The 16,370-nt window shown below is 43.4% G+C and overlaps 1 protein-coding gene across 2 annotated transcripts in view; it reads left to right on the top strand.

The window, feature by feature from the left end:
• Positions 1-4,837: 4,837 nt before the first annotated feature.
• Positions 4,838-16,370, top strand: part of LOC308336218 (collectin-12-like) — a gene marked incomplete at its 5' end in the record, with an annotated part of 53,179 nt that continues 41,646 nt past the window's right edge. Inside the window, 2 exons of one of the 2 annotated variants that reach the window (XM_080793519.1) lie at positions 4,838-5,321; positions 7,103-7,153. In XM_080793519.1, coding sequence (XP_080649645.1) covers positions 5,315-5,321; positions 7,103-7,153 — 58 coding nt within the window. Of the gene's footprint in view, positions 5,322-7,092; positions 7,154-16,370 lie in introns of those variants that run through there. The other variant, XM_080793518.1, reaches the window with a different exon arrangement.

Here is a 16,370-nt window from a genome sequence, read left to right as displayed (position 1 = left end):
ACAAATCCCAAATGTTTATAAACAAATACCAAATGTTTATAAACAAATACCAAAATGTTTATAAACAAATCCCAAATCCCTTGGTCCTACCCCCCCGACCATGAGACTGGTAGTGGTCCTACCCCCCCCCATGAGACTTACAAATCCCAAATGTTTATAAACAAATCCCAAATGTTTGTAAACAAATCCCAAATGTTTATAAACAAATCCCAAAATGTTTATAAATAAATCACAAATGTTTATAAACAAATCACAAATGTTTATAAACAAATACCAAAATGTTTATAAACTAATCCCAAATCCCTTGGTCCTACCCCCCCCGCTGCGGACTGACAAAGTACATATTGAAGAGAAAAGTGAAGACACCAAAAGTGATTGGCCGGAATGACTTTTGTGATGATCTGATTGGCTGAGCACGGAATGTGATGTATGATGATGCAGCCTGATCTCACATAAAATACTAGCCTGGGTAAACCCAATACTATATATGAACGAAATTGCAATTCTGTAGATGTTTAAACGACAGTTAGACTTTTGGGAAACTGTTTAAACTGTCGTTTTAAACATCTACAGAACTAGTATATTATACTAGTGTTTGACGGCGGCGTGGCTTTCACAAACACGGAAGTGCAATTTCACCGTGGCTGGTTTGGGCTGGGGTTTTATATTATTTAATATTCTCTGCCTATCGGATTACAACTCGAACGGGGCTGAGTCGGCTCTACCAAACTTCGCAACACTCAGCACGGCAACTCGCTCGGCTAGCGCGTAGCGCCTCACTCGGCGGTGCTTCACATGGCTAAGTAATTCAAATTAGATTTTTGTTGACGTTTGAGATAAAAAAATACATTTGTTTGGCATCCATTTGTTAGGTATGCCCATATGATGACAACGGATACTGAAACTTTAAAAATACTTTTAATACTGTGGAGGGCTTTGTTCTACACATTCTCAATGGTGCGGTGTAAGTTATTAAGAATTTATCAATCCGTGTATTAAAACCCAAACAAAAACACACTTTGAAACCTCTTCTAAATTAGTTATTGTGTTATTTATTTACAAATTCTGCCAGCTATGTTGTACAATTTTGGCCACACAGAGGCGCCACATCTCAAGGCATTTCAATTTAGATGCCCAGGCATTTCAATTTAGATGCCCAGTCAACATGTTTTTGACTTCTTTGATAATGAAAAAAGTGAGACAAAACATCCATTCATTAATACATATTATTGTGTAAATATCCAAATGAATTACTAACTGTATCAGTCAATGGGGTGAGTATATTTCAAATGTATTTTTCTCCCTCAGAGATACCAAATCTTTGTGTGAGACACTGTGTGAAAAGAGGAGTTAACGGGCAATTATGGGCACTCTCACACAAGTTTAGCAGGCATATACAGTAATATATGGTAATATACACGTGTGATGGTACATTACGGGAGTTTACCGGAGTTTGTTGGTAAGTGTAACATAGTTTCCTGTAATATACACAACCGTATTCCAATACTTAAGTATTGAGGGTTAAAGTTATTAAATGTTTGAAAACACACATTTAACATCGATATGTAGCGGGGGTGCCCGGCACGCTTAATTTCTGCTTTTGCAAATTCACTCACTGATCTGCTTCCAATGACCTCTGCAATCTTCCTGTTCTTGGAGGGAGTTGGGGTAAAACCTTCTCCTTTGATCACCTTTAAAGTAACACTAAACCCAAGCATCCTGCAGAGAACTGGCACACATTTTTGGCAGAAGCTTGTTCCTCATGTGAGCTTTGCACTGTAAAATCGTGAGTGTCCATTTAGCTCTTGGATACGTACAATACATTATACAATCCAGAGCTAATGAACACTTTGTATTAGTCTGTGTAGTGTGTACTGAGTGGGTGTTGCACTGTTTGCACAACTACACAACTAGAATTTCGCGCCCTTCAGCCCTTTATATAGGCTTCGGCCCTTCTCTTCGCAGATGAGTAAGCCTGGGACAGAGGCTACCCTTCGGGCGGCTCATCATCCTAGTTATGGCGCAACGCAATGGGCAGAAGGAAATTGCGGGATTTGACAGCCTCCACTTCATGTTTCAGCTGTGTTTTAAAAACCCAGTAGCCTATTGTGCCCTTCACATGCAGGGGCGCCGGATAGTGGACAAGAGTTGGGGGACACTTTTGGGGGCGTGGCTATATGGTGACGTAATGGGGGGCGTGGTCGGGTGTTGACGTCAGGACCTTCACAGTCCGTGTCCAGAGTACAAATGTAGTTGTGTTGCACCTGTGTCTATAGTCTAGTGTCTATTTAAACCTCCCAGTGTGCAGTGTTCCCTTGTCAGTCCTGCCCTTGTATGTCCTGTCCAGTTGTGAATAAATCACCCTTCAACTTTATCTGCCTGCCTGCCTGCTTTTGGTTCTGCATTTGGTCCATCACTTGTCTCACCGTGACAGGCCGGGCCCAAAAACCTAGAAAATTAGGAAAACTAACGAATATTTGTTCAGAAAAAAGGTGGGGTTTTTTATTCATTGATCAGGTTATGCCAAAATACCAAGGACACAGTCTGAAAATTGAAGCATGGTCCTGATTTCTTTTGTGGGCTAGAATATTAGAAAAATGAACCAATTTGTTCAGACAAACATCAAAAAACTGAAAAAACGTGTTTCTTTAAAGTAAATTCCTCCTGTCGATCAGATTACACTAAGATCCCCTGACCCCGTAACTCTTCTATAGATGGCTCTGGGTGGCTCTGCGCAATGATCGTAGGTGTTTGCAATCTGCGTAGCGTACAGTGCGCATGGACGTAGGGCTCAGATGTTGATGTGACGCTGATGCTGAAGTGGGCTCAGACGTTGATGTGACGCTGAACTTTACAATTTAGATGTGCACACACACACACACACACACACAGGCCATCACACTGGAAGGCCCTCATACCAATCCCCCCCCTGCTACTTTGTTAACTGCATTATCATTCGATTACATTGTGCCTTTTGTGGTTATTCTTATCATGGTGGTACGCATAAACATTTGCACCAGTGTGGTGAAGTGGAATTTTGTGGAGTGCCGCCTCAGACCCCCTGGTTAATTTGAAACTGCTGTTGAAAGCCCCGACCCAGCAAATGAGGTCCCAACCCCTGAATGAGGACCAGCAAGAGACCCGGCTGTGAGATACCTGACCTTCAGCTGCTTTCTATCAGCTCACAATGATCCCTATCTCGGCCTGTACAACGGCCTGCTGCTCCAATTATAGCCGACAGTAAAAATAACAGCTTTGAAACCCATAGGAAAACAAAAGAAATTGCCCATTTTATCATCTCTGACAGGTCCTGGAATCCAACAAAAGATGGACGGTGTCAGAAACCCTAGGGTGGGTTCGAAGTAGCCTGGTAAACCATCCCGGTTGTGTGAATTCGCATCATGTGTAGATTCACAGCATCATTCTGCAGACTATTCTGCCTCTAAGCACTGCATGGGTGGACGTTTTGCAGAAACCCATGTATAATTGACAAACGACTTGGTTCGAAGGCTGGGCCATGGAGGGATTTTCTTTTTGGCAAATTTTGAAAGCGTAGTCTGCCCTAGATTATATCAGAGTGATATCAGATATGGTTTGAAACCGTAAGACTACCTTAAAGGATATCGGCTAGCGCCAAAGCACTTGTTCTTGTGTTCTTTGACATTCAGATGCACATAACATAATGTGTATTGCAATCAGTGCATGCACTCACACTTTCCTTTTTCTTTCAGTCACTCACTCATGATCAGTCACTCACTCACTCACTCTTGCATGCACTCACGCACGCACGCACGCACACACACACACACACACACACACACACACACACACACTCGCACAATGTGAGACTCATTACATCACATGTACACAAGATAAGATAAGATAAGGGGGATTCGGATCTGGCCAATTTATCTGATGTTTCTCATTACACTAAAGGGTTTCTGCCTTTGATCAGTGATCTCCATCACCATCAGGCCCGGCCAGAGAGATTATGGACACAGCTGCTTAATTCCATTGTATCTTGATGAGTTTAGTGGAAATTGCCATCTATGGCACAGTATTGGCTGTTATTGAAGCACATACCGGTAGGTCAGTTGAAAACACAACTTATCTTTTTGTCTTTGTCTTGTGTCTGAGTGCGTAAATGGTATATTTGTAAAACAAGCATCTCTAATGTCGCCGTTTCAGTGACGTTCCATAATTACCTCCCCAAACCCTTTGAAATGATCTTAATGGGTACCAGATTTTTCACCCAGGGACAAGATTGCCATCAAGCCCAGTAATTCAATCTCATCTCCGGCTGTGTAGCTACAGCAACACTGGCCTGCAGTCCAAGACGTCCGGGGGTCCAGCAAGCATTGCACTGGAATGTATACTTCATCTTATGGTGGTGTCTGCAGGCAGCTTACACACACACACACACACACACACACATCCAAGCGTTGGACACACACACACACACACACACACACACACACACACACACGCACGCGCGCGCAGAACTGTGTTCACAAGACAAGAGTGCTCTTCTGCGGCTGCCTATATATATGATCTTATACATTTGCATTGTCAGAAATAGGCCATCCACAAAGTTAGCTTGGTTATTGCCATTGGTAAACTTTTGAAACAGTTGACGACAGCAGTATTTCAATGTTTTGCATAACTTGTCTTGGTTAGTATAAATAATACCAGGTTTCGCGACAGGAGCAGCATACTCTGTGCCTGGCCGCGCGTTTGCGTGCGTGTGCGAGAGAGAGAGAGAGAGAGAGAGACGCACACGAGGAGTGCAGAATAATAACTCTATGTTGCAGACAGACAGAGGACGTAGAAAACACGTGGTTCCGTGTGTGATTGGTGGAGCCTGCAGACGCGCGGCTGCTGCTGCTCTTTGACATATTTGTGGGTTCGTGTGATTCTTTCTGGCCAGAGAGGCAACCAGACAGACAGACATCAAACTACAGTCATTAGGAGGAGGAGGAGGACCGTTATCCTTCATTTCTGTACAGCGCAACAAGTTAACAAGTTGGTAGGACGAGGGTTTTGGGGAGCGCTGCAGCATTTGTAAACAACTGAGCCAAACGCGAGTTTAATAGAGAACCATCGACCATGGGGTTCTTCTGATAATCTGATGGATGGATTACTTAAACGTGAAGATTTATGAGACATTGTGAAGTTTAGAGTGTGTGGGTCGTTCGTTCTTCCGCGAAACGGGTTTGTTTCTCCTTTGGTTTGCATTGGATGTTGGGATATGCGCAGAAAGTGACAGAGACCCCGCATCATCTGTTCTATAGCCCTCGCAGAGTTACACAACGCAATGAAAGGTATGTATTATATAGGCTATATAGGATACTGTACGTTGATGAACAAACACATCGCCTTGGACTTTTTGTTTGTATTCTGACTGTTTGCAACAGTGCAACTATGCGTGCGTTAAATCTCAGCGGTCCGTGGATGGAGTCACACTACATCTGGAGGACATTAACCATAGTCTTGCAGAACTTGTTGAAATTGAGCTGAATTGTGAAATAGCGTAGTTAATTTGTTTTCCACCAGTTGCGTCATGTTAATGGTGCAAGAAGCCTTAAAGTCAAATTCAATGGTGTCAAATTCCTGCTCGTGTGATGTGTTTTGGTCGGAACTAAAGTGATTAGTTATTTGTAATATTATATAGGGTTGTTTTTCGTGTATGTTGGAATCCAAGCGTTGGATTGTGAAACACATTAGATTAGGTCTATAAATTAGGCTCTGATAGGCTATAATATGGTGATAGGACAGAGAACTGTTCAGTGTTGTGATGGAAGAAGAATCACTGTCATTGATCAATAAGCATAGTGCATGGCTAGTGCCATGGGTTGGTTGGTTGGTTGGTTGATTGATCGATTGAATACTTTTGCAAAAGGTACAGTGGTATACAATGAGGATATCACATAAGCCCTGAGGGCTTGTTTCCATTGTGGCCCTTAATTGTGTTCAATTAATCATGACATTCAAAGACATTTAATTCAAGAAATCATCAACACTAGGAACAATATACAAAAAACAATTTCTGGTGTCAACTGAGAAGACTTGTCTAGGACCACTTAGCCTACAAATTATAGACCTATGGAGAGAAATTCCCATAGTCAGTATAAGAACCTCAGCTAAAGAGTGTAAGCTGCACACAACACAGCCTATATTATTTGCGTTTCCTTCATTCTTTTCCCTACATTTTGGCAATAACACGAGATAGCACATAGTTCAAAGGAACACATGCATTTTTGTTTTACTGTAGAACAAAGTCACACATTTCACACACTAATTCCAGTAAACCTATTACTGTATACATGCCAATACCAGGCGGTAACATGGTGGTTTATTATGGTTTTACGATGCTACAGTATATGGTTTTTGCGGCACAGCCTCCCCAAGCCTACCTCATCACCACCATGTCTGCTGTCCTGTCCCCCTCCCATAGTGCCCCCTGGTCCGCTTCGACATAGACCCCCATCTGTTTGCCATTACCAGTGGATATTCTCCCCCTGCTACCCTGGTCTTCAGTGTAGTGTAGAGCAGAGCTGAGTGTAATTAAGCTTTACTGTCAACAACCCAGAGAAACCGCAGCCTGCTGTGGCTTTTACAGCTCTTTGGCCGCTCCTGTCTCCTCAGCACACGCACACACACACACTCACTCACTCACTCACTCCCTCTCTCACGCACACACACACACACACACACACACACACACACACACACACACACACACACACACACACACACACACACACACACACAGGCAGGCTCGACGGGGAACTGTGCTGATAGTCGGCATGACCTTATCTGATGATTCCAGACTTTAATTGGCTGTCCCCGTTCAACTTAAGAGACATCATTGTGTTTTGCAACACCGCCTGTGATGCAGATTTGTGCTGGGGTCACCTGCAAAGTAAAATAAAGAGTGTTTGTACACTCTCCGAGTTAAATGAACACTCTGGATTTTACAGTTTGTGGAGTCACATAATTCTAACCGTTTTAAACACACTTGTTGTCGGTACAGTAGACCCAATGTCTTTTGTATTTTGTTTGACCTTTTGTTTGTGACACGTGTGTTTGATTATGCCCACAGACGACTTTGCAGACGAGGAGGAAGTGCAGTCTTTTGGATACAAGAGGTTTGGTAAGTGCAAGGCCCCTGTCTTGAATTCTGAATGATTCTCTGAGTGTGACAGTGCAATCTGCTTCGCTATATGGTAGACACATACATAAATATTAACACTTGTTTGCATACAGTCTCTGACTGTGCATTTTTAGAGATAGGTTGCCCAGGAGAAGAACTAAGTGTAGAACCATAAGGAATATGTTAAACACAATGCCTTTTATTTACAATAGAAACATCTTCATCTGAGGCCTGATTTTAAGAGCTTCAATCGCTGTGCTTCTGGGTGTCGAGGTGGCTGGTCACCAGTGGTGCATTGCTCATTGCACACGTTACCATGCCGTCCCGCCAGTCTTTTGAGCAGGAGTGCGTGCACGGACATGCACGTGCGTATCCCTGAGAGTGCGTCCTACCTCGCATATACAGTATACTGTGGCCCGGGCCGATGGTGTAGCCGTAGCGGCCCGGGCACCTTGGCTGCCTGACAGCCTGTCTCTCTCTCTCTCTGTCTCCCTCTCTCTCTCCCCATTTCCTGTCAGTCTACTGTCCTATCAATAAACGCATAAAAGCCCAAAAATAAATCATAAAAAAATACATTCACACCTCTTTACCAAAGCTTACAAAAGCTGCAGTGTCAACAATGTGAATGAAAAATAGTTTAGCCCTGGCTATATGCATATCAATGGTCCATTGTGTGACCTGCTAAGTACTGTACCATACTGTCAGATGCTCTGAAGCAGGCCAAAGAGAACGTTTGGATAACAGTGGCTGATGATGGATTCATGAACAAAATTACAGAGGTGACGTCTGCGATAAATGCTGGTCAGAGCTGTTCTGTGCTCATGCGTGTGGCGTCGTTAAAATAGCATCCCCACCAAAAGAATCACCACTATAACACTGCTGGTTTCACTGATGTGTTTCCTCTCCGGACAGTGTTGGGTTAAACAAAACCGTTTAGAGCAGCTGACAGCCTGTGAATACGGGGTCAGCCCAGGTCCCGAGAGCAGCGCTCTCTCTCCAGCCCGCCAGGTCGCGGTGACTGCAATTATGTTCAAATCGTATGTCACTCAAACATGAGTGCAGGTTTACAATCCATGCACACACATATACACATGCATGCACGCACGCACACAACACACTTGGAGACAGAGACAAGTGCCTCAGCATTGTTGCAGCTCATCCAACAATGACTTGAGAGTGGGAGACTCTCTGTCTCCGTGTTTTATTTAGGGAGTCGTTCCAGTTGTGAGTCATTCATATACGCAAGTCGGGCTGAGGTCCACGAGAGTAGATGGATTTGAGGGGGGTGGACGTGGACTCCCTCTGTTTTCTCCCGACATCGATGGAGACGAACTCAAACTGTGTTAAAACACAATCCCTCCCTCCATCAAAGTGTCACCCGAGAGGAAGCATCCTGTTTGTCTTTCTCAGAGCGTGTGCGAGGATAGGGCCAGATTATAGACCTACAGGGAAGAGAGCCCAGCTCACTTTTAACTTTATTCAAATGAACTCATGACTTGGTTTGAAGTTGTAGGAAGAGAGAGGGGCTCTGGTGGAGCCGTTTGACTTGGAGGGTAACCGGAACGCTCGCCCCAAAATTCACTCGCTCCCATTTCTATCTTGTATTTCTTATACTGAGATTAAGGTTTGGAAGTTAGTCACTCGAGACAGACTGTTGAAAAGAGTGTGATATTTCCCCTTTGTTTTGAAGATGGGTTCCCAGATTGGGAAGTTAATGTTTAGGCATAGTTAGTTTGACTGAAGTTATGTTTATTTATTTTTTTAACAATAAAAAATGCAATATATTTATTGCATTTAACTTTCTTTTTCTTTTCTTTTTACAAACGAACAACATAACAATATATAACAACACATCAGACAATACAATTACTTTAAAAAAATACTAACAAAACAAAACAATACAAAGACTTTCAGTACAGTATTTTAAAGGCACTGGTAACAACAACAGAGTCCTTATGGCCACAAGACCAGACAACTGCAGAGAATACAATTAGACATTTTCAGACTAAACCATTAGAAAAGATAAACCGTCCCCATATGTTTTCAAGCACCTTTTGAGTATAATTGTTTTTTTTCTCCAGAGGAAGGCACATAGATAGCTCTGCGCAATACTGGGTTTGCCTATATATTTTTCCATGATAAAGCTATAGCCCCTTTGGCTTGTAGTATAAGCATACATCTAAAAATCTTTGTTCGCTACTCTGTACTGGAGATGGACGGTGTTGTAATTGTAAATTGTTAACCATTGTTTAAATGCCACTAACCTTAAGCGAGGGAGTCTGGACTGGACTCTGCAACATGGTATGCTTAATCCTTAAAACATGAATGAGAGTGAGATAGAATAGAGTTATTCAAGCTGCCACTGCCAGATCTCTCTCTCTCTCTCTGTGTGTGTGTGTGTGTGTGTGTGTGTGTGTGTGTGTGTGTGTGTGTGTGTGTGTGTGTGTGTGTGTGTGTGTGTGTGTGTGTGTGTGCAGACATGCCTTGACATCATCTGCGTAGAAGGAATGTGTTTGAAAAAGATAAACGTGCGATCGAATGCTCTAGATGGTTCACTTCATCTTCCAAGGCTCTGAAGTTGCGTACCAAGATTCATATCACACAATATATCCTTCATTTTCACCTATGTTTGGACTCCTCTGATTTCATAGGGAGAGCTAGCGAGTGCAACTCTCCCTGTGATGTCCTGACCTGAAGGGTTGGGGTAATCTGTAAGGCAGATATAGAAATCGCAACATTCTGCCAGAAAACGTCTCTCCTCAAGTTCTTCAGGGCCATAACTCAACAGAAACAAACAAGGCCGAGCGCAGGTTCATTTCAGACTGTATAACGTTCTGCCAGTTGCAGAGGTGAAGGCCCGGAGACCTGGAAATGTCTGCGTCGTTGAATATTAGAATGTGTAATGTGAACAAATATGACTTAAGCAACACTTTGTGGCCACATGTTGAAATGTGTGTTTTTCGGTGGAGTCTGTACAATTGCTGACACATGTGCCGATGCGGAGTCACCCCAGCACCAGTTAATCTCTCAGAGTACGTGTCAGAACAGACATAATATATAATATGTATTAAACAGAATGGGCTGTTTCTGATTCAGGCTCCCTCTCTCGCTTTCCAACGTCCGTCCGTACATCCATCCATCCATCCATCTTTGACCGCTTATCCGCAATCGAGCTCTTTCTAATGTACACATGCCAAAAGAGAGGGGGCATGCATATATTCATAATATATCATCTTGTGTGTGTGTGTGTGTGTGTGTGTGTGTGTGTGTGTGTGTGTGTGTGTGTGTGTGTGTTCAGTTCTGGCCATGCACACACACACACACACAGCGGCACTGAGTGAATTCATATGGTAATCCCATCTCTCTTCCTGCCAAATTGAAGCCAGCTCAGAACTGCCTCCCCCGTTTTCAAGGTTTGGACATATTTATTTTTCTGTTGGGGGTTGACATAAGAAGGCCATTAGAAAGAATGAGAAGAACTGGCCCCTCTGAGCTTTAAGCTAAGCTGAACACAACACAGCCCCCCTAAGAACTGGGAAATTAAAGCATTGAGCAGAATGTGACGTCACGTGAACCATCTATTAAGGCATGATTGTCCAACTCGTATCACATAACGTTTCTGTCAGAGTATAAACCTAAATCCATATTATATAGTTTTGTGTATTATTTTGTATATTAACGCCCTACTTGATCATACAACGGCGTCACCCACAAAAGCACGCTTCTAGATATGGTCCTTTTGCTACCTTTGAATTTAAATCCTCAAATGTAACGGTTTTGGACATATGATGCTTATATTGTCTGCTAGTGATATGCGACGTTTGAGCTGCAGAGTGCACTGGTGGAGTGTGTCCTAGGAGGGTTTTTCTGTCCGTGGCTATATCCTGGGGTCAATACCATTTTCGGTTTTCTGATCCGGTCTGGAGCAGAAATAACTAATATCAGGCGTCCTGAACCCACGACCGGAACCAAGCGTGCTCCTCCAAAATTATGTTGGTGATCTTAGTTTAATTTGTTTAGCTTGGTATAATCGTTTGGTTTATTTTGTTGTAATGATCGTTTGGTATATCCATCTTTTACTCAAACTTGTAGCGTGCCTAGCGAGACCACATCGATTCACATTACCTTATGTGGTGAACAAAAACAATGTGACGCCAACCGGAACCCACTGCTCACAACCAGGCCTCCAGAGTGGTTGGGAAATGTTGAATCCACCCCACCCTACTGGCAAAAGCTGGAACTGCATGTGGGCGAAGTACATGCATGAGCAAAAGCAGGAGTTTAACACATAGCACTCGTTCATGAACCGATTCAGGCACATTCATGATTCAGATTATTAACACTTCCACATTTTGGGCACCAGATTTTGGTGCCGAAATCAAGAAAATGCGGAAATAGAGCGTAATTCTGTGTGCTTCAAACACCACTGAGCAATTGAAATAAAATGAATAGCTGGGGACGGGGTAGTCCGCTCTCTAGTTTATATATATGTCCGTAACACGCTTTTTTCTGAACCGGATCACTCAGGGGCAGCTTGTTTTTAGAATTCAGGCTTTCCTCCATGATGGAAAGCCTGGTGACGGGAGGTTAGTCCATGGCCAGCTGGGGTACGTGACTCAATGTGTTGAATGATGCTCACACACATCCTTGGGCACCCTGGAGAGCTTGTCTTTTGAGGCCTCATTATAGTCGCTGTCAGGCAGAAACCATGTTAACTTTGTATGTGCTTTTTTTCATCATATTATGTTTATGGCTGTATCGAGCGAAAGCAGAAAGAATATCTACAAGCTTACAACAACAACGCCTGTAGGCTTGTATGCTTATTTTTTCTCTATTTTAATTAATTTTGAAAAATATGCAAATATGTGAAATAAATGCAATAAAATGTTTAGCTATATTATGACATGTCCAGTATTGGGGGAGGCCAGGTTGACATTGATTATGTTTGTAAGTAAGTCTTTCTGAGCCATGAGGCCTATCTGCTCTTTCTGTAGCATGAGGCAGCCTGATGTGCAGCCTGAAGTACACCCCCTGGTCATGACGCCAAGCAGGGAGGCACTGGGTCTTTGGTATGACCCGGCCGGGGATTGAACCCCGACCTCCCAGTCTCAGGGCGGACATTTTAACCACAAGGCCACTGAGCTGGACTGAGCTTCTGACTAAATTATAACTACATTAGATCCATTGATTGGAAACGCAGACTCCTCCATATCCTGAAAAGTAACAGTTTTGGACAGTTTTTGGCCACTCATTGTCATCGCCATCATGGATTAAAGTTGCCACGACTGATTTCAATCTTTTTATTCCATAGAAGCCAGCCATGTCTTCAGCTGAAAATAGCTGATCTACAAGCTCCCAACACATTGTGCTGCAAGTATTTGAAGTGGTCATATTAGCAATAGGACACATGTTCAGAAGCATCTACCATGAATGGTCTCAGAAACCTTTAAAACGCTGGGATCTTTTCTCATGTTCCTTGAATGGGGAGGCTGTCAAACCAAACCTCTCTCTACTACCTCTTTATTTCCTTCTCCCACACATCTGGGTTTGTTGAAGTGGGCCGCGTGTTCAAGGAGACTTGCCTTGTGGCCGGGGTGAAACCCGGAGTCTTGCAGACCTGTTTCCTGCACTTGTTATGGTTTCTTTCTGCTTGCAAAGGCAAGGCCCACAGAACATTTTCTGAGCCAAGCACAGTGTTCGTTAGTGTCTGCTGTCTGTGTGCCCAGGGCCAGCTGTGTCAGCATCGGTGCTCAGTTCTGTCCAGCGGTTTTCCTCTGGCACAGGAATGCACACTACAGTACCACCACAGTCCTACGCAAGTGTCTCACCTATCACTTCATCGTTCTCACTACTCTCCCACCGCACATGGAATTGAATATTATGGGAAGAATCAGTATTGTTTTTGGGACAATCAGAAATTGGTATTGTGTTCAGCTGGTGTTTCTTTTTAATGCTTTGCTGTTAAAGTGGTGTTCCCACGGCATTGGCCGGCCAGTCTCTGTGGTCATGCAATACAATTCCATGGTTGCAGGCAACACCACTGCACTTGTGTGCTTCAACAGAATCGCCATGTTCTCATTTTTAGTGTTTAACTTTTTTGACCAGGGCCAAATTTACAGCCTACTTGATCTGATCATACTACAGCGTCTCACGAAAGCGTCAAAAGCAGTAGATATGCAAGATTGAAACGCAGTGCATTTTGAGTTTGTTGATCTGCTACTTTTTTAGTTTTAGAAGTTTCCACCCGACAGAGATGATGTGTTCATGTTTGTTTTGCTATGTACTTTAATGTGGTTGCTCATGCTTTCTTTTTATGCAGTCAGTGCTACGCTGTGGCTTTCTCCAGTTCTGTCCGTTGGCTCTCAGTAAGAATTCCATAGCAGGTTTTTATTAGTCATTATTGTTGTTGTAACGTGTGTGATGCCTTCTTTAGTGCTTTTACCAACCTCACTACTACTGAAGAGATTTTGATTAAGATTGTAATACTCCTTCAGACAGACAGAGCTAAAGTGTTTGTTTATTTCCAAGATGTGTATGTTTGTGCACATGTTGTGTAAGTCGCATCGGAATCAACTTTATTGTCACATCACAGGTTTTCAGGTGTGAAAATTGGGAAGAGGTGGATGTGTATGCATGGCCAGATTGGCCACCATTAAGATAGCTCTCTACCAAACAGAATACTACAGATTACTACAGACTGGCAGTCGAATGAACTCGGAAGATCAGTCGCTTGGAAGGTGTGGGGAAAAAAAGTTCCTGAATACACCTGAGAGACGACTACTACTATGGTGCTAAACATAGCTTATCATGGCTTGATGTCATTTTTATACAACAAGCCATATGCTATTTTTAGCACCATGTAGAAGCCGTTTGTCTGTGTCCGCTCAGAAACTTTTTTTTGCACACCTTCCAACCGACTGGACTGAACTCCAACCTGACCTGACCACGTGGGTCAACCAGACACAACAACCAACCTGTGCTCTTCCCAGATGGGAAAGCACTTAATGAAGTCACTCACCCATGGAAACAAGGTTTAACATGAGGCACTTTACAGTACCGGTAATGCAGCAGACCTTATTGAAGCGGGGGGGTTGAATGTGGCGGAAAGATATTGGGCTTTTGTGTGTGTGTGTGTCTGTGTGTCTGTGTGTCTGTGTCTGTGTGTGTGTGTGTTGTGCGGCCGAAACCTAATCTTCGATATATTATGCATTCTTTGGGAGGGCTGAAATATTTTTTACTTTTCCATGAAGGGGAAATTCTCGTCTGAAAATAAAGACACATTGTATAATTTTAAAAGACAGACAGACAGTCAGACACACCAAGGTACAATACAAGTCCTATCATCAGCCTGTCAGTGTACCGGAGACCTGGTCCGGATCCATTGTTGCCATGCCTGCTTTTTGTGAGCGACATCGGGCTTCATTTTGTGTTGTATGCAAATATTTGCCTGTTGCGTTTTTGTTTTCTTTGGTCGCTTTTATCGTGTAGTTATTTGGGCTTGTTTCCAATCATTTGGATTATTGTTTAAACCAGTTCTCAAACAGTTGCATGTCCAGGACGCCCCAAATTATTGTAGCCTATTTCTCTGCACACACCATCTGAAAAAAAGATATTACAAATATTTCACTTTTTCTTTCCCAGATCTTTTTGAAAATAGCAGATCTATGAGATGCATTGTGAACTTGTAGATCGTCTAGTTTCAAATAGTCAGCATATAGGTTTAAAGTGTTCATTTAGCCTAGTCGCTTCTTTTTGGGCTCGTTTCCATAGACCGACCATGGCTGCTTATTCCTCTCACAAAATCTGGCACACAACAGTGTCCGTGTCTTAATTTCACACGTCAGACTTCGGGGAGTGCAACATTCTGGGATAGCTTACGTCTCTCTCTCTATCTCTCTCTCTCTCTCTCTCTCCCCCTCCTCGCGGGGGAAGCAGAGGTCACACAGGGAGTCGAGGAGGAGGCAGGCTGCTAAGGCCGAGGCCCTGCTGTAAACAATCCAATGATATATGGACCACAGGGCTTTCCTCCTCCTCACATCACGGACAGTGGAATCCCACAGCGGAATGCTCTGCTCTGGACAGACGGGCTGCAGGGAAGAGAGGGAAGGGAGATCTGGGGGGAGGATAAGGGCCACCAGACACTGACAATCTGACATGCTGAATGAGCATACGATCAGAGGAGAACTGAGAGAGAGGGGATATCTCATCCGGGGAGACAGACAGGAAGGGAGTGAGTGAAAAAGGAAGTGGGGAAGACGAGGTGGAGGAGAGCCGTGTGCATGTTGATAGCAGGAAGAGGATGGATGCGTTCGTTTTATTGTTGTTTGCTTTGGATGATCATGAGAGGATCCGTTTGTGGAGTGATAAGGATAAGTGTGTGTGTGTGTGTGTGTGTGTGTGTGTGTGTGTGTGTGTGTGTGTGTGTGTGTGTGTGTGTGTGTGTGTGTGTGTGTGTGTGTGTGTGTGTGTGTGTGTGTGTGTGTGTGTGTGTGTGTGTGTGTGTGTGTGTGTGTGTGTGTGTGTGTGTGCGTGCGTCAGAGAAGGGAGAGTGAGGGTTGTAGATATTGAACCAGCTGGATAATTTATCTGGAGACAACTTGCTTATCTGTGAATTGCACATGCATGCAAGCATGTACAGTTTGTACACGCATGCACGTTTGTGCACAGTGGATACAGAGAAGCTGAGAATGATCTCTTCATATTTCCCTCAGGTCAAGTGGGAATCTCAAACACATATCATTCTGAATGTTGAACTCGTAGTAAAAAGAACAAGACCATAGAAGATTTATACTTGCATGTATTCTATCTCCCCAAAACATGCTCTTGATGAACACATTACGTGGAATCGTCAAATCATGAAAATGCTTTGGGAAAACGGTCTGTAGTAATTATTCAGTCTCCACACGGTTAATTTAACCATATGGACCCACCACTGTGTAGTAGTGGGTTAAACATGCACTAATCCTTTAACCCATTACAGGGACACTTCACCCTTTTTGCAAAGGGTGAAGTGTCCCTTCACCCTTTGCAACACACACACAGAAGACATGCAGAAGAGAAGATTTGTGTTTCCGAGGCTATGGTACCATTAACAACCTACAGTACTGCAGGCAAATGTACACATTTAAATTCTGCTTTAAGTAGCATGTGACGGGTTTTCATGATTCTGAATCCATTGCAAGCATTTGTTTTTGCAAGAAAAACACTCCTTGGGCAA

This window comes from Protomyctophum bolini, assembly GCF_963924005.1.
Source record: "Protomyctophum bolini genome assembly, chromosome: 21".
Lineage (NCBI taxonomy): Eukaryota > Metazoa > Chordata > Actinopteri > Myctophiformes > Myctophidae > Protomyctophum > Protomyctophum bolini.
Note: the sequence above shows the minus strand (reverse complement) of the source record. Positions and strands in the feature narration are given on the sequence as shown.